The sequence below is a fragment of the Macadamia integrifolia genome, chromosome 2 (assembly GCF_013358625.1).
Source record: "Macadamia integrifolia cultivar HAES 741 chromosome 2, SCU_Mint_v3, whole genome shotgun sequence".
NCBI classification, from domain to species: domain Eukaryota; kingdom Viridiplantae; phylum Streptophyta; class Magnoliopsida; order Proteales; family Proteaceae; genus Macadamia; species Macadamia integrifolia.
Window position 1 is genome coordinate 19,466,878 of NC_056558.1, and position 20,675 is coordinate 19,487,552.

Below are 20,675 nucleotides of genomic sequence, written 5' to 3' on the forward strand. Positions count from 1 at the left end.
GCTTCTGCAATGACGCCTGGATCTTACTATTTCAGGAATGTCACCAGTATGTCTTTCAAAGGGTGGCTTCATATCATTCTCCTATTCTAGTGGTGTCTAAAGCTTCTGAAAGGCCAAAAAATTGCCCTTTCCGATCTCAGAGGTTCTGGAGAGACCATGATGCCTTCCTACATACAGTTAAGAGATCCTGGGAAGTTGACATTTATGGATCACCATTGTTGGTGGTGACTCAGAAATTAAAAAGATTGGAGGGTATTTTTCACTCTTGGACGAAAGAGAGTTTCCAAATTTTAATTTGGAGTTGATGGAGGAAAAAAAATGTATGGAGGATGTTCAGGCTGAAATTGATAGGGATGGGATAAGTGATTCGGTTTTTACAAAAGAAGCTGATGCAAAGACTAGGTATCTAAAGGCCCTAAAGCTGAGAAATCTCGCTCCAGGTGGAGGGAGCAAGGAGATAGATGCTCTAAATTCTTCCACATTTCTGTGAAGATGAGGAGACTGAAGAACTCCATCAAGGCTCTAAAGAAGGATGATGGGGTGCTGATTTTTGACAAGGCGTAGATCGAGGAGTATGTCACCGGATATTACAAGCTTTTTCACAAAGGTATTCCCTTGAACGATCAAATGGAATTATTGCAATGTATTCCAAATATTTTGGAAGATTGGGATAGAGGGCGGCTAGATGATATGCCTTCAGTGGCCGAAATTAAGGGTGCGGTGTGGGATCTCAATCCTGATAGCACCCTTGGCCCAGATCGTTTCCCTGGAGCCTTTTATAAAGCTTATTGGGATATCATATCTCTAGACATGTGCAGGGCCATTAGGTGGTTTATCAGAACTGGATTCATGCCCTATGGAATTAATAATAATTTTCTAGTCTTGATCCCTAACGTAGAGGGGGTGTCATCTCTGGATAAGTTTAGGCCTCTGTGTATGGGGAATTTTTTGTGTAAAATAATATCTAAGATGTTGGCTCTGAGATTGTTGCAAGTTCTTCCAAAACTAATTTTTAAGGAGCAGGGGGCCTTCCAGAAAGGGAATATCATCCACTCAAATATTTCTTTGGCCTCTGAGTTGGCCAACATGATGTTTGCATCTACACGAGGAGGAGGTATGGGATTAAAAATTGATATTCAGAAGGTGTTTGACTCCATCTCTTGGAATTTTATTTTCCATGTTTTGAGGAGATTTGGGTTTTCCAAAAAATGGATCTTTTAGATCTATCAACTTCTTGCGTCAGCCAAGATCTCAATTCTTCTAAATGGTGGCCCTATTGGGTATTTTGGTGTTGAGAGGGGGCTGTGGCAAGGGGATCCAAGCTCTCCTATGTTATTTATTATCGCTGAAGAGGTTCTGTGCAGAGGTCTATCGGAGCTGGTGGCTAAAAAGAGCATTAAGGCTCTAACTGGTCCGCGTGGTGCTATTACCCCTACCCACGTTCTCTTTACTGATGATGTTTTCATTTTGTCAAATGCATCCATCAGGTATGTTAAAAATCTCAATACCTTTCTTTCTAAATATCAGAGCTTCTCGGGTCAGAAAATAAATTTAGATAAAAGTAAGTTATTCCTAGGGTCAGTTCCAGCTCATAAAAAGCAGGCCATTGTGAAGGAGCTTGGTATTCCTATTTGTAGCTTTCCCATGCCCTATTTGGTGTTGAGATTTTTAAGGGTATGGTAAAGAAGGAGTCTTTACTCCCTATCCTGGATAAAGTTAAAGGGCGGTTGGTTGGGTGGAAAGGAAAGATCATATCAATGGCTGGAAGAGTGGAATTGGTCTGCTCTGTTATTTTGGGAATGACGAACCATAGCTCTATTGTTTATTGGTAGCCCATGTCTCTTATAGCTATTATGGAGAGGTGGATGAAGAGCTTCATCTAGACAGGTGAGATTGATACTGTAAAAAATATCTCTATTAGATGGGATATGTGTTGCAGGCCTAAGGATGAAGGAGGTTTGGGGTTCCGAAGGCTCACAGATATAAACAAAGCCATACTCTGTAATATGGTTTGGAGGGTCTAACACGAGAAATATATTGCTTGCATCTTCCTAAGGGCGAGATTTCTAAGGAGTAATGGATCTTTCAAAACAGGATATAAGTCCTACTCCATTTGGCCTGGTTTTAGAAAGATGTGGGATTTTATGTCCGCAAAAGAAGCCTGGTTGATTGGAAATGGGGAAAATATAAAACTCTGGTTTGATAAATGGTTAGGAGAAAAATCTATCTTGGAGTTGGTCGGTCTGGAGGGTGGTCCAGCTCTTCCCTGTGAGGGAAAGGTTAGTGATTTTATTGAACACTTCCATTAGAAATTGCCTAATGTCAACTCATCATTGTTGCAAAGCATTTTTTTAGAAGGTCAGTAATATAAAATTCCCCCATATGCCTGTGAGGACATGTGTTTGTGGAGTTTGTCTTTTGATGGGGTTTTTAGCTCTAATTATGCTTGGGAGGAAATCAGGACCCATAATCCTAAAGTTCCTTGGGTCTCTCTAAATTAGATCAAGAAGCTGCAGATAAGAATGTCTATATTTGGATGGAGGATGGTGCATGGCAAACTCCCCACGGATGAAGCAGTTCAGAAAAAGGGGCATAGCTTTGGTTGGTGTGGAGGTAGAGTCAATGGATCATATTTTCCTTCACTGCCCTTTTTCAAAGGAAATATGGCTCTTCTTTTGTGGGTGCTTTAATGTGGCATGGAAGAAAGCTGGCTCCATGGCTGAATTTTTTCAATGGTGGAAAAGGAAGCATAAAATTGCATGCTGCAAAGAGGTGTGGGCTCTGAGGTTAGTTACAGTGGCTTACCACATTTGGCGTGAAAGAAATAATAGGCGGCATGATGGAAATGTGAGGCTGACAAGGTTTGTGAAGCAAATGATATTAGAGGATATTAAATCCTCTAAACCAAGCACCAAAGGTGAAGTGAAAACAGTTGTTGTTGTTATTTGTTGCAGGAAGCTCAGCTTATTGATTCAGAATATGCCTTCTCAACCCATATTAGAGGTTTATTGGTGCAGACCTCAGGTAAATTGGATTAAATTGAACTTTGATGGAAGCTCAATGGGTAATTCAGGTCGTGCAAGCGCTGGTGGGATTTTTCGCAATCATAAGGGAACTGTTCTGGACTCCTATAAAAATTTTATGGGAGTTTTAAGTGTTTTCTAGGCTGAAGTGGAAGGTCTCATGGTGGATCTGATGCGTGCTAGTGAGCTGGGAATAAACTGCTTGAGGGTGGAGATGGATTCTAGTGCAGTCGCGACCTCCTTCCAGCAAAAGAAAATCTCGTGGTTTGCCTTACAGAGATGGATCTTCCTTCAGTCCTACTTGGAGGAAATTTCAAGGAAAATAACTCACAATTCCAGGGAGGCAAATTCGATTGCAAACTATCTGGCTAGAGATGTAGCAAAGATGGGAATCTCGAGATCCAATATTAACTTCCTAACCATGTAAAGGAGCTGATCAAAAGAGATGCTGAAGGAAGACCAAATTTTAGATTTAGCTAGTTCGCTTCCCTCTCCCCTGCTGATGGCAATGCCGAAGGTGGGGGTCTGGGTAGCGATTTTTGTTTAAGTTTTCTATTTCTTGTAATGCTATTTCCTCCTTTCTTTTCCTATTTTTTAATATAAAATCATTTCTAGTAGAAAAAAAAAAGTTGTAATTTTTAATTTCTAGTTCTAGGCTTAGTTCTAGGTGACAAGAATAAGTTGTGGAGCATCTCTTTCAATTTCAGTTTTTCTCTTCTAGATTTGTTTTCTGCAAGCCTAGCAATTTCAGGTTTGGTTTATTCCAGATCTGGTTTTTAGGGCTGGTAGTATCTCAAATCAATCAAGTTATTTTAATTCAAGGATTCAAGTATTGAAGTTCAGATATGTAGGCTTCTTCATAAGTCATCTCATCCCCCCTCTCATTCCCTCTTCTTGCTACCCATTCATTCTTAATTTAGGATTTAAATTTCAGTTTTTACTTTAATGTTTTCCCTTTCCTCCAAGGTTCATGGCTAGATTATATGTTGGCTTTGTCCCTCTCTAGCTATCGAACCATCCTTTTACTTTTCTTATTTATATTGCTTCACTTCCCCTAAAGCTAAGTAGAGTAGCCATTGTCAGAGTAACTCTCTGGTCAAGTAGGGAAGCTCATATTATTTAGGAAAATTTACCGTGTCACCCCCTGAAAAATGCCACAATTATAAGATCACCCCCTCTATTTCACCAAACTATCCTCAGACCCCCTACCGTCAGTCATTGTTAAGTGTCAACTTAAAATGACCATTATACCCTTGCTATTAAAAAACTCATATTTTTACATTATAGTGAAGCTTTGAAATACAGAGAAGAAAATACAAGAAACAGTCAAAATCAAGAAGGAAATGTTTATAATCTAGAACCAGAAAGAAAAAGAACTAAAAAATAAAAGTCCAACCAGGGGAATCTCTTAAGCTACTACTTCTATGTCGCTGTCTCTACAATCCGTTTGCAGCCGCCATACTTCCTCTTCTAGCTTCTCTATTCCTATCCATCTCTTCTTATCTCTTCATTAAATCAATCACAGAAACCCAACAATCCCACCATCTCACATCTTTCCAAGAGGTCTCTTAACCGGATTTCAGCCATAATTCGTTAGATTTCCAGCCAAGACCACCACAAACTGCCAATTCCGAACAAATTGAAGGAAAAAAAAAGGAGAAAAATGTAGCTTTCGATTATCTTCTCCCTCCCTTCCATGAGGGACTCCTCTCTTCCCTCTTCTCTCTCTCTCTCCCAAACTCTCCAACTCTCTCTGCTTTCCTTTCTTCATTCTTCTACGTAATCCCATCTGCTTTTTGGATTCTGGCGGAAAACATCCACCAAAGGAATGCTCTGTTCGGTTATCCAGGCACCTACAACCTCCCCTAGGAAGGCAGAGACTATGATCCGCACGCATTCGGGAGCTAGCACTCATCGTCGATCTCGTGGAAATTGGATACCCACTTTGAATCGTACCAATTATAACCCCTGAGGTTCCCATCTGATTCTAGCCAGACTCTTCGGATTCCTAAAATTGGCCTTTGAAAGGTGTTAAAAGCTTGCACATCGACGGGAGCTGCTTCCGTTTGATACATACCCAGAAACCCATTTGGGTTGATTTGAGCATAAATTGATCCAACACCGTCAACAATGACATCTTGATCATAAAATTCTGATTCTCGAGAAGTGTATCAGACGGAGAATCAAAACTTTGCCAGAGGACTTAACTCTGAGAATTGATCTCATCCGTTGGATCAACTTTAGACCGCACGGCTGCAGTTGGTTATATGCTTACTACTTCATATTTAATAAGGGCATTTTGGTATTTAAAATAAAATATAATTGTTGACATCAGCATATAAGGTATATTCCTTAACGGTGATTGACGGTAGGGGGTCTGAGGATAATTTGGTGAAACATATGGGTGGTCTTATAATTGTGGCATCCTCCAAGGGGTGGCACGGTAAATTTTCCTATTATTTATGGTGCATCCCTCGGGCTAAGTAGAGAAACCTACTTGTGTGCCTCTCTCTGGCTTTGTCCCCTTTATTTTTTATTTGCTTTTCAGCACTTTTACTTTCAGTTATTTGCTTTTTAATTGCTTGGTTTGAGTATTTAAATTCTAGATGACGAATGGTTAGGGTTAGATGTGAATGGCTAGGTTTTTTATTTCAATTCCAATTTCCATAGATATGTTGGTTAGGGCATTTTTAGATGCATTTGTTTAGGGTGGTAGTTAGAAATAGATCACCATAATTAATCTGTACACTTTCGCATTACTAGAAGAAGCCTAAAATAAAGTGGCCGCTCTCCTTGTGTTCGACCTGTTAGCTACATTGATCCATACGCTTGTGATTACTTTTAAATCTCAAACAGATAGCAATGGAGATTCTTAAAGATACACTCTCAATTGGGAAGAGAGAGAGAGAGAGAGAGAGAGAGAGAGAGAGAGAGAGAGAGAGAGGGAGATTAGGTCAAAAGCTTCACTTAATGTGGCTAGGACTCCATCTTTATAGAGATCTAGCCAACTAGGGTTTCTAGCCCTAGTACGTGGGTCGATCTACCCCATATGGGCACTCCACATGAACCGGGTCTATGACCCGATTTCAATTAACATCGATCATATTATTTGTAATGTATATCAGTATATAATCTTAGTTTTTCTCGTGATCACTTGTGTTCACTACTTGGTTAATTAGACTTCTCTATGTTCTCTTTTCTGTGCTTGTGTGTGTGTGCGTGTGTGTGTGCAGAAACAACAAAGCACATGAATAACTAGAGACAAAATATCAAAGGAAAAGATGAAAAAATCAATACAAACTAACTGACTAGATCTATGTTTGGGCCTACATACTTTTCCCACCATTTATGCGATGGTTAGTTTAAACAATAGTTTACATGTAGTTGCAGGGAAATATCTAACAAAGATACAAATCATAAGCAATAAGATAATTGCACATGAGCTTATTTTATGTTATTTCAAAAGAATAAGTTTCCGAAGTTAGTTAAGGTTATTAAGGCTAAAACTTTAGTCAATTAAAAAAGAGCATGCCAAGTGTAATGCAATCATGAAACAAATTATCCTCTTAAAGAGAAGAAATGTCAAGAGAGAAAGAAATAAAACCAATGATGGGAGAAATTAAAGCATATAATATCCAAATGCAATAACCCAAAAACCAGTATAAATTAAAGACACAGCCAAAAGAGGAAGCTAACAAGGAAAAAATATATATGCCAAAGATAAGAAGAGTATACAGGCGCTCTTCTAACTAAAGACACAATCAAAATACATTGTGTTTCTTCATAGGTATATGTTAATTTTAATAGTTTATTTAAATGATTTATCAAGAATTTAAACTTTAAGACTAAAACTAAATCATGGTTTCAATTTTAAAATAAAAATCACACAACTTAGGCTCTCTTTGGTATAGTTTATATTTGCATTTATTACTTATCTTTGAGAAATCATTTGTGACAAAAATTATGAACCACAAATAATAATCATCTGGTTATTATTTATATAATAAATTGTATAATAAAAAATAAGTTTGGTACGTGTGTATTATAGAATACATTTTTTAGCTTATTTTCTCTAATTCTTTCAGTAATTTTATCAAACAGGTGAGATGCGCTCCATATTCTGTGCACCAGTTTTTGAAGTGCAAGCCCACCCACTGCCGGATTGGGGTCCTCTATAGCACAGGGTTGTGCTACACAATCTGTAGCGTAGCACCACAACTTGACACCTAAAGATTTTTAATCAGGTGGTTTAAATTTCTAAGAGCGCAGAGAATGCAATAGACATGCGGTACATCTGATTATCAAACCAAACAGATAAGAAAAATAGAAAGGGAAACCCCAACGCATGAATTCGTTCACTCTTGGTTTTCACGGCGATCTCTCTACGCAAAATCCATTGACAACAAAAATCTCGGATCGATTTCAACATTAATAACCGCCGGCGACCTCTCTCTCACTGCCATATGACTTCCATCTTAGATCGTTTCCACCATCAAACCCTTAAAAAAAAGGGAAAATTATCTGAAATTGGTGGGCAACTTTCTCCTTCGACCTCTCGTTCTTTCAAATGGGGAAGCCATGAATTTCATCAAAGTTGTTTGATACATAGAAAGAACAGAAAGCATGGGATGGTGAACCCCAAGAGGAAATGCAGGGAGGTGGAGATTTTAAAAGGAGACTAGAGGAATTAAATCAATAGGCGTTTGCAGGAATCCCAATACCTTTTAATTTACGTAAGCATAACCTGAAGAATTTAGAAAAGAACCACTTCACGAATTCGATAAAAATCTTAAATGTCAAACTACAAAATAATTAAGCTTTTTCTGGTCATGGATAAACCCAAGAATGCTTGTATGATCTATAGTAACTCAAACTAGAAGGAGGAATTTTGGGATGAAAAAAATTAAAGAAAAACTAGATTCAATAAGATATTTGAGCAGCAACAGAAGAAAGTTCAACCAAAAAAGCAACAAGGAAGGAAGCAAAAGAGAAGGGCAGAAATATTAGGACTGCAATGGGCAACTTCCCAATCTATCTAAAGGAAAAAGATTATAAAAAGAGGATCCGATGAGAAAAAAAGGTGGAGAACCTGGAAACGTAGATATAAAAAACCACAAGGGAAAATCGAAATCCGGAAAAGCCGAATAAACTTAAAAAAAGGGCAATATTTGTGTGTTTAAACAACTTTTGAAATTCATGGATCTGAGATGTAAGTCCGTTGGTACCTGATAGTGAGGGAGAGGTCGTCGGCAGTGATGAATGGTGAAAACGATCCGGTTTGGTATGATAATCGGATGTATCGTATGTCTATTGCATTCTCTACGCTCTCAGAAATTTAGACCACTTGATTAAATAGGTCCAGGTGTCAAGTTGTGGTGCTATGCTACAGGTCATGTAGCACATCCCCCGTTGCTACCCCTTTAAACCTCATAGTTGCCCATCGCTTCCTATATTTATTACCTTCGATTCTTTTAATGATGTTCGTGTTTGCGCACCCTCTGAAACACAGGTGAGATTCAAAACTAGTAGCCCTCCGCCCCTCGCTATCATTAGATGGTATTGCACTGAATTGTACGAGATCGGAATTGCAGACGATTTTTTTCCTATCATTAACCATTGAGTTGAACTTCCTTCAATTATTCCTCGTTTTTCTTCTCTCACACCTTTTGGTCTTCCTCTGCAACTCGACTCAACTAGGCTCGGTAGACGGGAAGACTACCGTTCGAGCTCTACGCTTGTTCGTCTCACCAGGGACATTGGTTCCGTGCATCATTTATTTCTTTGTTTTGGAACAGTAAGAGCTAAGGGTTTAATGTATTGCCTTGAAAGGCCTTTTCAGCCCAACTGACTTTATTCGATCAACTAATTACAAGCTTCTCAGGGACCAAGCTCTGCCCCTCATCTATTCTACCAGTTGGGTATGTTCACCGGTAGTAAAAACGCAGCCATCACGGTAAACAATGGTCCATCCCATTATCGATCTACCCTCTTCACAGATTTCTTCGAGATCCTTAAGTCATGTATTATCATTTTCTTGAGGGGCCAATGCTGCTACATGATTCGGATTCCAGATTTCCATTGGACGATGAGAAGAACCCAAAACATAGTTAGAGATTGTAAGATCTGGCGGTTCTATCGCATTAACACCTCCTCAAACTGTTTGTTTACTTGGGAACACGGCTTCGGCTTTGGCTTTGTCTACAGGAGATTCGTTCTCACTAGGAAGAAGGCAGATCGCGAGAGAGAGAGACAGAGAAGAGAGAGAGAGAGAGAGAGAAGGGATTTTCACAGGAGACCGAGAGGAGAGAGATTTTCATTTGAAAAATCTAAAATTAATTAAAGGGTAATTTACAATGCTACCCCCTGGAGAATGCCAATTTTATAGGAATACCCCCTCTCTTTCACCAAATTAGACTCAGACTCCCTACCGTCAGTCACTATTATAAAATATACCAAGAATGCTGACATCAGCAGTTCATTTTTTTTAAATACCATTTTGCCCTTAAAAATAATGAAGTACCGAAATTACCCTTACCCTTAATAGTTTGATACCAATCCCTTGTAATCCCCAAATCGCCTTTCCGTTCTGCCTTGTTGATCTCTCTAGAGCCCTATTTCTCTTCATCTCATCCTCACTCGTTCAAAGGCTTCGTAGCTTCAGTATCCATTAAATTGTCAAAATCAATTAATTCCTTCATGCTAGATTTTGGTTTAGGCATCTGGATCCTCGAAGCACAGTTTTCTTGCGGGTGCATTTGTTTCGTTTCCCAAAATGTGGAATTAGTTCGTAGCTTGTGTTGTAGATCTTTAATCTGTTTTTGAGGAGGCATTGCTAGGACAAGATCAGTTCGTGGAAGCGCAGTGGTCATCTTTTGTGTTTTGATATTGTAATTATCAACTTTTTCTTCATCAAGCTTTTTTATCTGCATAAGATTGATTTGTATCGATTTTGTTGCAATCTTATCGGAAAGCGTCAAAATTTTCAACGCTTGGTAGAGTTCCTGTGTTGTAAAGCTACGAGTTTCTCGTCTGAGGTTTCGATTAGTATTCATCGTTTGGAGAATTCTCTTGTAGATCAGTTCGAGGAGGATTTGCCGTTTTAAGCATCATAAAATCAAATTTGGAGATATCTTTCGTATTTCTAGTAGCGATTGGACTCTTGGAGGTTGCTTTTGTTTCGAAGAGATCCCTATAGGTTCATAGGGTTATTGTTGAATACAGAAGTCGCCCAAGAGGGGAAAAAAAAAAAGAGGAGATAATTACTTGTACTCATTATCATTTCATTTTTTTAGTTTTTTGAAGTTCAATATTAGGCCCTTTTTTAGTGGCCTTTTACGACCTTTCAAATTTTTTGCCTTCTTCGGCAATTGTTCTTTTCAATTTCTCTTAATTTTATAGCAGAGAGGGGAAAAAAGAAAAGGAAAATGGTTGTATACTATATGTTTAAAAGTGCAAAAGATTTCGACTCTATTACCATTGACCGTCATTTCATATCAGTTGCGAATTTGAAAGAAAAAACATTTAAATCCAAGCACTTGGGTTCAAAGAAGAAGATAATGAATTGAACTCTTTGCTATCGCCTAGAAAGGATGGCATGAAGAAGAATCCAAGAAGTCGCGGAGAACTCGAATGGAACTCGTCGGAATCACAAGTCCAGGAAGGGAGAGAAGAATAGAAGAAGAGAAAGTATATAGGTGAAGAGAGGGGTATTTTTGGGATAATAAGATAATTGTGTTTTACTCATAAGGGTTAAAATGTCATTTCATAGCATCACTTAACAGAGACTGCCGGTAGGGGGTCTAAGTTTAATTTGGTGAAAGAGATGTGGTGTTCCTGTAATACTGGCATTCTCCAGGGGGTGGCGTTGTAAATTACCCTTAATCAAATTTACCTAATTACCCTTAGCTTTGAAGCAATTAAAGCACATGCTCATTAAAAAGCAGCAACAAATCAAAATAATTTAGGCTCTCTTTGGTTTGATTTCTATTTGTATTTATTTGACTTATTTCTATTTTTACAAGTGTTTGGTATAATTTATAGCACCTATTTCTATTTATAATAAATTAGAATAAATCATAAATCACAGATTACTCTCAAGCTATTTGTGATCCATTATTTGGAGTTAAAAAACCCCAAATCCTATCATCTCCCTCGCTCAAAGTTTAAAGTTGAAGGTGAAAACTGAAACATATTTTCTCATTATATAATCTATTTTATAAATATTAACCAAATGAATACTATTTACAACAACAACAACACAACTCAGCCTTATCCCAACTGAATGGGGTCGACTACATGGATCCAAGGTGAAAAAAAAAAAAAACCACATTTGGACATCCCACTCACGAATTGGCAACCCGGATGATAGCCCTCCATGTAGCTTTGTTCGATACCATACTTGGGTGAAGACTTAACTTTTGCAAGTCTCTTCTTACTAACTCATCAATGGTCATTTTTGCCCTGCCCCTAGCCCTTTCAGCTACATCCATTTGCATCTGATCACTCTTCCATACTAAGGAATCCAAAGGCCTCCTTTGAACATGCCCAAACCATCGTAACCGACATTCTCTGAGCATATCTTGAATTTGGGCAATTCCTAAATCGGTTCTAACTTGGTGTTTTCTTATTCTATCCCTCAGGATATTTTCGCACATCCATCTCAGCATCCTCATCTCTGCCACATTCAACTTATCTATGTTACGCTTCTTGACTGTCTAACATTTTGCACCATACATCATAGTTTGTCTTATGATAGTCCTGTAAAATTTTTCCTTAAGCTTTAGAGGAATTAGTCGATCACATAACACTCTAGACGCCCCTCTCCATTTCATCTATCTTACTTTAATTTTGTGGAAAACATCATCATCAATTTCACCTTCCTTGTTTAAGGTAGAGCCCAGATATCTGAAATAGTCACTTTGTGGGATCTCTCTCCCCTCAATTTTCACTCCCTAGCCATCAATCCTCAATTGACTAAAGTTACACATCATATATTATGTCTTCGTTCTACTTATGTTAAGACCTCTCGATTACAAGGTGTATCTTCATAGTTCCAACTTATCATTAATTTCTGCCACAATTTTATCAACCAAAATAATATCATTTGCAAAAAGCATACACCACGAGATCTTACCTTGAATATCCTTAGTTAAATCATCCATGATTAGAGTAAATAGGTAGGGGCTCAATGCGGATCTTTGATGTAACCCGATAGTAATAGGGAACTAAGCACCCTGGCCTCTCATTGATCTCACACTAGTCACCATAATACCACACATATCTTTAATTATATCCACGTATTTACTTGACACCCCTTTCTTCACTAAAACTTGCCAGATTAAATCTCTGAGGACCCTGTCATAAGCTTTTTCTAAGTTGACAAAGACCGTATGCAGATCTCTCTTTTAGGTTTTGAATTTTTCCATAAGCCTTCTAAGAAGGTAAATTTCTTCTATAGTGGATCTCCCAGGCATGAAATCGAATTGGTTCCCTGAGATAATGGTTTCTCTTCTTATGCGAACCTCTATTACCTTCTCCCAAAGTTTCATAGCATGGCTCATAAGTTTTACGCCTCTATAGTTGTTGCAACTCTGAATATCGCCTTTATTTTGTAGATTGGGACAATAACACTTCTCCTCCACTCATCCGACATCTTTTTCGTGCTCATGATCTTATTAAATATCTTGGTTAACCAAATAACCCCACATGGTCCCAAGCTCTTCCACACTTCAATTGGGACCTCATCCGGACCTGGAGTCTTCCCTACCTTCATCTTCCTTAGGGCTTCAGTAACCTCGGTCACTCTTATCTTGCGTACATACCTATGATTCCTGGTCTCAAGCAGAATACTCTAACCACTCCTATTAGGGTTGTCTCCATTAAGTAAGTTACAAAAATACTCATCCCATCTCTTCTTTATGTCTTCATCATTCACAAGCACTCTATTCTCCTCACTTTTAATACATCGAACATGGTCGAGGTCCCTACTCTTCCTTTCTCAAAATTTAGCTATCCTATAAATAGCCTTTTCCCCTTCTGTGGTATTTAAATTGTTATAGAAGTCATCATATTTCCTCGCCCTTGCTTTCCCCACAATCTCTCTTACCTCGTTTCTGGTGACCTTATATCTCTTTTTATCTTCAGCTTCCCCAGTCCTTTATCAAATCTTAAATTATCTTTCTTAGTCTTGATGGCAGCTTGAACCTCCCCATCCCACCACCAAGTCTCTTTAGGGGCCAACTTAGTATGCCTAGACACCCCTAGTACCACCTGAGCAACTTTCTTGATGCAATCCGTCGTTTCATTCCACATCGTGTTGGCGTCCCCATCACACTCCCACTTCCCACGTTTCACCACATTATTTGTAAAAGACCTCACTGACTCACCTTTCAATCTCCACCACTTAACTTTAGGGCAAACATGTTTCCTTGGTTTCTTCTTCGATAAACAGAAGCACAAGTCTAAGATCAACAATCTATGTTGAGACGTTAAACTCTCCCCAGGGATGACCTTATAGTCCTTACACATCCTTCTGTCAGACATTCTAGTGAGAAAGAAGTCAATTTGACTGAAATGTTGTCTACTTTTGTAGGTGATTAAGTGTTTTTCCCTTTTTATGAAAAGAGTGTTAGCAATGGATAGATCGTAAGCGGTTGCAAAGTCCAAAATTGAGGTTCCCTCCTCATTCCTCTCCCCAACTCCATACCCTCTGTGCACCTCTACATAACCTCTCCTATCTTTACCAATGTGTCCGTTCAGATCCCCTCCTATAATAATCTTTTCATCTAGTCCAAAGCTATGCATCAATTCATCCATGTGTTCTCAAAATTGTAGCTTGCAGCTCTCATCCAATCCTGCCTGGGGGGCATAAACGCTGATAAAGTTGACCACCTCTTTATCTAACACCAACTTTAAGGAAATGATCCTACCTCTCACTCGTTTAACATCTACGACATCATTCTTTAGATCTTTATCCACCACTATGCCAACTCCACCTCTACCACTCTGGTCCCCCACATACCAAAGTTTAAATTCATCCAACATCTTAGCTTTCATTCCTTTCCATCTAGTCTCTTGGATACATGCAATGTTAATCCTTCTCCTCCTCATGACATCTATCAACTCCAAACTCTTGCCCATCAGTAAACCAATATTCCATGAGGCACAACGAATCCTCTTAATATGGCCAACATTCCTTACATGCTCTTGTACATGTTGCAAAGTAGATTGATGCCGTGTGTCGTGTGCGTGGGATGTCTTGACAGCAGGAAAAAAAGACAGGATACAGAAATGGGTAAAATATAATAAAAAAATATAGGGATCCTTGCAAAGGGTGGATTGGATGAATATAATATGGTGTCTGCTACCTACCTGATGCACCAAAATAGCACTAAATATATATATATATATATATTTATTTATATATATATATATATATATAAAGCAAGAAAACAAAAAGATACAGGTAGGTACTGAAACTTAGCACAATAAACAAGGGTTCTCAGTAAATAAATTAAACGCACATGATAAACAACCAGCGTGCAGTGTACAAAACAGTAAGATTCTACAACAACACAAACATCAATCAGATTCACTAGTCTTGTATACAAGACATTAAATCTCTATAACTTAAATGTAAGGAGAAGCGCAAGGTTAACATAAAAAGAGCTAGCACTCAAGAGAAGCAAGTAGTACACAAGGCAAACACGATAGGCAAACACAATAGGTGATAACCAGCTACAGCAAGTCAAATAAACAATGTGATGCAACAGTTAGATAACAAAATATAAATACACTGTCAACGTGAAAAAAGGAAGTAAGGGGTATCCCTTACGACTCAGGTGACTCAGGGCCCTTAAAGCGCTTGGTTAGATAAACACTCCATTAAAAATCTAGCAAGCCGTATGATGTGTCCAGGGTAGTGTCTCAGCAGCGGTAATGCGACGTTGGGTGCAGCGCAAACCAGGCAGGTAATGGGGTTGCTAATGGGTATTGGAGCCGAAATAGTCACTGAAGCAGGTGTGCCAGGGTAAAAAAAATCGGTGGGTTTTATTTATTTATTTGTATTATATATATTTTTTTAATTTTTTGTTTTATTTATTTTATATTTTATATGTATTTTTTAATTAATTATTATTTATTTTTTTACAAGGGGGGCCGGTTGTGAAGTTAGTGCAATTCTGGGGGAGGGGTCGGTTGTAGTGTATGGATGGGTATGGCAAGCTACGGGCAGGGAGAATGCTGAGGGGTGCTAAGGTTCAATTGGATTGAATGGGTAGCAAGAGAGTCGGTGGTTTTTTTTTTTCTCTCCGCGAGATTAGAGGAAATCGCAGGAGAGATGTGTGAGGATCTCGTGGGATAGAAGGGCGAAATCTGTAATAGGCCATTGGTTTTTTTTTTTTTTTTTTGAAGTAGGAAATCCCAAAGAGATGCTCGGTGTTTTATCGATTCACATGAACAGGAGAGGGAATCGGGGAGCAAACAACGTGGAAATAAGTTGTTCTTTTTCTTTTTTCTTCTTCTTCTTATTTTTTTTTTTTTTAACAAGAAAGCAGGAAATCCTGGGGGGTGGCTCTGTGGTTCTCTCTTCACATGAATAAGAGAGGAAATAGAGGATGGGAGAGGCGAGAGTCGGTGATGAAGGGTACCAGAGCAGAGTAGTGGCGATAGGGCCGCGAAAGCAAGGAGTTGTGATCTGTGACAGGGAGGGGGCGAAGGCAATATAGAGAAAAATGAGAGAGAGAGAGAGAGTTTCAGCTCTCATCCAATCCTGCCTTAGATCGCCACTGCCTGAATGTGTCCTTCACACTGAATCTCAAAACACTCACTGAAGAATGCGTAATGTCATCTTGGCTCTTATCTGGTTTGGTCTATGCTTTGCCCAAAACGAATACTATTTGTGATCCTTTTTTATTGTCAGAAATAATTTTTAAAAAATAGTTAATACATACAAATAGAAATCATACCAATTGTGAATTTTAATTTATTTCAATTTGTCATAAATAGAAATAAGCATCATAAATGATACCAAACATCTGTATAAATAAAAATTAGTCAAATAAAGAGAGCCTTAATAAATGACTTCACGGTTTAAGTTTAAACCCGATTTTGATAAACGGTTTGGGTTTGAAATTCATATCCTTAATTGGGACAAATTAGAATAAAATCCTCCGACAATTAACACAACTTGTATTTTTCATGTTAGGATTAGAAGAGCGCCTGTAGAGCAAGAGAGGATTGATTGAAGGGATGAAAGGGGGTAGGAAGAAAACCGAGCTTCCGCTCGCGCCGCGGCCAAATGACAAAGACAGCAAGCTCGACGGAGCTGGTGGCGGGGGCGCTGCCTGTTGTGGTGATGCTGGTGGTGTTACTGTCGTGGTAGGTGTGGGTGCTGAAGGTGCAGTTGGGAGGAACGAGGAGGAGATGGCGCTGGCCACGGCGGAGGAGGACAATGAGGAGGAGGGTGAAGATGAAGGAATCGGCAAGGAGGATGGAGAGGTAGGAGCTGCGGGAGAGAGGCCAAAACTCGATGAAGGTTTCTACGAAATTGAAGACGTGAGGAGGAAAAGGGTTCGCAAGGTATGCTCGCTATGCTCTCTCTCTCTCTCTCTCTCTCTATCTACAAATACACACCGAGACAGACACACTCATACGCAAATTTTAATTAATTTCTGGGGCCTAACGTAACTTGTTTTGGTTTCCTCTTGATATGGACGAAATTGATGAATGGGGCACAAGGGGCAAGTCCAATATCTTATAAAATGGTGGGTAGCTGCTACAAAACAGCTCTGTTCCGTTTAGTTACAGTATTTTATTTTGTTTAAGCCCACAGGATTTGCATGCAACTTTTTCTTCTTCTCTCTCTCATGTCTTCGTTGTTGTGACCGTTCTCAGGCGTGGCTGGCCAGAGGCAGCCAATACCTGGGAACCATTTGAAAACCTACAATCCTGTTATGACGTCATCGAAGCATTTGAAGAGAGGTTTTCTCATTTTCCCTTCCTCTTTTTTTTTTTTCTCATTTTATGTCCGATGCTGGCTGAATAAGTGGTTACATCACTGTTTAAATTTTCTTCTGCAACTTGTAAAGCCGCCATACCGGCACCCGGAAACGTAAGCGCAAGTCCGGGACTCCTCACTCTCAACCCAAAAGGAAGCAGCGTTCCACCCCAAATTCATCTGTTGTGAAGCTCAAGGAAACAGTTGATGTTCTGCTTTCTTCAACTCCTGACAACACAAGTCTGGCCAGTCTTTATCCTCCTGAAGGAACTGAAGCAGGCAATGCAACTGAGGGCAAGACATTTTGGGATGCAGATAACATGCATGAAGACGTCAACAATGAGAAACCCACCCAGCAACCAAATGATAACGGCTCTTTAAATGTGTCCCTGGAACCAGTACTAAGTACAGAAGCAAATGGAGCTGATCCTAAATTGAGCGAGCTCAAGGGGATCGCTTCTGATCAAGTAAATAATGACAAGTTTACCATACATATCCCTGATGCTAGGACTACTAAAGATGGGCTTTCAAAGGCTGAGGATGTGGAACCAGATCGAAACAGTCGCTTTACTGGCGCCAAAAGGAGGAAGACTGGATCTGTGAAAAGATTCAAACAGGAATCAGTCTCTTCTGGCAGGGTCCAGAATTCAACTGCATTATGCGGCATCATATCTTCTGGGAGAGTTGAACCACAGGGGATCGCAGAAGCCGGGACCATGGGGGAGGACACAGGTGAGAAGACCAAGTCGGATTATTTCACAAGTTCATCTTCTATTGCAAAGATCATCAAGGTAGTTGGCTATTCAGCTTCTATATCAAACAATGTTCAAGATGCATCCGTAAACTTTTTGGTTTTGAGGTATGTAACTTATGCTAACTTATTCTTCTTTGTGAAGTCTTGACTGCGTTTTAGATGGATGACAAACTTTTCCCCAATTCAATGCTATTTTTTAATAAACAACAGATTCTTGTGAGGGTTCAATTTGAACAAAAGTTATTTTTCCGAACACTAAACTCATGTGGTTCAGGCATAGCTTCCATCTGAGGATCGTCTGCCGTTCTGTAGTGTATTAGGTGTTGAGTATTCCAAAACTGAGGAAAATCTGACCTCTGTTGTTGTCGATTGTAATTTTTTTTTGTCCTGGTCCTAGGATATAGTTAGTAGATAGATTATAGGGTTACATCTGGTTCTAATTTGGGTCATTGGCATAGGAGGTATTTAATTTACAGTTGTTCTCGGGTTGGAATTGCTGTATCTTGACAATTTTGTGCAGTTTGGAGTATGAAGGGGGTTTTATTCTTCCTCTTCTCCTCCCCCCCCCCCCCCGGCCCTTTAATATGGAAGGTTTTGGGGGTTACTAACTGTGCAGCAGCCTCAGTTCCTTTTCGACTATTTTTCTTAGGTATTAGAAAGTCTTGTACTGGAGGTGTGGTTGCTTATACTCTATTTTTAGGTTTGCAGCCAAGCTCTCGATAAGTGCAGTTTCCAAGGTGCCACCTAGGTGACAAGGTGAAATTTAATGCTCAATGCAAATGGTTGCCTTGAGTGTCAAGGCACTTATACAAGACCAAGGGGAAGGGGAAAAATAGAGGGAAAGAAGGGGAAGGAGATGATGCCTGCACCTCCTTTATACTATAATTTCAAGCTGCAGATTCGTCCATAATTGCATTTTTTTGCAATAACCTTTGATTTTGAGCTAAAAAAAAAAATTTTTTGTGGGCCTTCATGAAGTTTTAGCTCACCTTTAATGGAATATGAGCATAACAAATACAATTTAAAATTTCTAATGGCTCTCTAATGAATTTCAATCACTCTGTGCTATAAGAGGGATCTCGTTTAGAACAGATTTAATAGGATGATATTGAGCATAAGCAGTTACAATCATTGTGGTGGAGGCTAGTAGGGGAAGGGAAGAATCCTTGAGATGGGTCTTAGAGTTGCAGGGGAGAGAGAGGAATCGCTCAAAGAAAAAGCGCAGGATGAAGAGAGAGTCACACACTCTTTGACCACATGGGACACTCACAATCACAAACTCAATTCATTCTTCAAATCATGATTTAAGATCTCGGCGAGATCTTGCTAATATCTTTTTCAAAAAGGCGAGATGAGATGTATGGAGAGTTATAATTATACAAAAACTCGACCGAGATCTCAAGATCTCGCCTCTATTTTTCCAAAATCTAACCTATATCTCGCTTCTCTCTCTACTTTTTTGATGAAAAAACATCAAGGAGCAAGGATTTTGGTGCTTTTGCTTGAGGATCTCCATTCTTGCACTTATTGAAGCTTAAAAAGTGGAGAACATTACCTCTTCATCCACATTTGGAGTTACTTTAATTTTCAATGTATATGAATATGACTCATCACTCATCAATGTTAATTGATAAACAAGTAAATAATTATCTATGATGTCTTTTAAATTCTTATGATTATGTTGTGTCATGTGCTGATTGTGGAATGTGGATTGTGGAATAGAGCATACTGGCCTAGGGTCCGAAGAGTCGGAGACTGCTTACATAGGGTACGAAGTCAAAATACCATTTTAGGTTTGATTTTAAAAAAACTGGCATTTCCATTGTGTTTAGAAGGCCTAAAATATGGTAAATACCAAGTTTTAGGGGCTACAAAGACCATATGACCACCGAGACCAACCATCGAGTCTACCGGGAAAAAATACATTATCTTGGCGAGGTCTCACCAGATCTCTCTTTTTTGGATCAGCAAGATGGGGGGGGGGTGAGAGTGAGATGCTAAACCTTGCTTCAAATCTATATTCTCCATTGGTTACAACCAAATTTATAGAAAAGAAAAGACAGAGAAAAGGAGACCAACTAAAATAGAAACTACCTAAACAAAGCAAACCGATTCTCAAGACTCTTTAATCCTATGTGAAACCCAACTCTAAATAAGAAACTGTAATCGACTCAAATAAGTAAACCCAATAAATAAAATTCATAAATATCCTACTAGACCAAAGACCCAAATGTGGACCTTGATATGGACCCAGTTCATCTGCATCTGGATACCCATATAAATGTGGATCGGTCCATGGGTGTGCACCTGCATCACACTGCCTTGTTTTCAAAACAAACCTTGCCTTCTTTGCAATCATTTTGCTTTATGCTTTGAGACTCCATTATGATGTGGAGCTGTGGACTGCATGAAATTGTCAATGGCCAATCAGTGTGTTCTAGCTTTTTTTCCGATCTATGCCTTGTGGCTCAAGAAACTTATAAATTATTTTAAGGTATTGATGCAGGACAGGAGTACATTGTCTAATCCTACAAGAAGAAGAAGGGCCAGCCCAGCTGACGGCCTGGCTAGAGCTAGGTGGTTCCAGCTCAACAGTGGGCTTAATAGTTAGATACTTAGATTTACTTTATTTCAAGTTTTTTTAGCTGAACTATGTTTCCTTTTTAAGTTATGATTTGTAATTAGAATTAGGATTGCTTTAGTATTCTGGCTAGGATCTGGTTCCTAGTCAGATTAGGAATAAGTTGAGTTGTTTCTATATAAACTTGTAGAGCGAAGAGCTCCATACAATTAGAAGTTATTGAATATGATTCTCTGCAATGGAGCTGTGTGATTCAGTCATGGTGTGAAGCCTTTTTGGACAGTGGGATTCTGGTTCAGTTGGTGGGAAGCCTTAGTAATC

General features: G+C 39.1%; 2 protein-coding genes across 4 annotated transcripts in view; one reads left to right on the forward strand and one right to left on the reverse strand.

Moving 5' to 3' along the window:
• Positions 1 to 13,844: 13,844 nt before the first annotated feature.
• On the reverse strand, positions 13,845 to 14,162 carry LOC122064208. The gene has a single exon (XM_042627935.1). It carries the CDS (start codon positions 14,160 to 14,162, stop codon positions 13,845 to 13,847), a length of 318 nt encoding a protein of 105 aa, XP_042483869.1.
• A 2,046-nt stretch (positions 14,163 to 16,208) lies between these two features.
• LOC122068924 (chromo domain-containing protein LHP1-like) overlaps positions 16,209 to 20,675 on the forward strand; it is a 46,618-nt gene continuing 42,151 nt past the window's right edge. The window contains exons 1-4 of one of the 3 annotated variants that reach the window (XR_006137300.1): positions 16,209 to 16,601; positions 16,761 to 16,786; positions 16,917 to 17,003; positions 17,111 to 17,878. Coding sequence is in view for 2 of the 3 variants with exons in the window: in XM_042632839.1 (XP_042488773.1) it covers positions 16,272 to 16,601; positions 16,761 to 16,786; positions 16,917 to 17,003; positions 17,111 to 17,878 (1,211 nt within the window). In the remaining variant the exon portion in view is untranslated. The remainder of the gene's footprint in view (positions 16,602 to 16,760; positions 16,787 to 16,916; positions 17,004 to 17,110; positions 17,879 to 20,675) is intronic. The other 2 variants (XM_042632839.1, XM_042632831.1) reach the window with 2 other exon arrangements.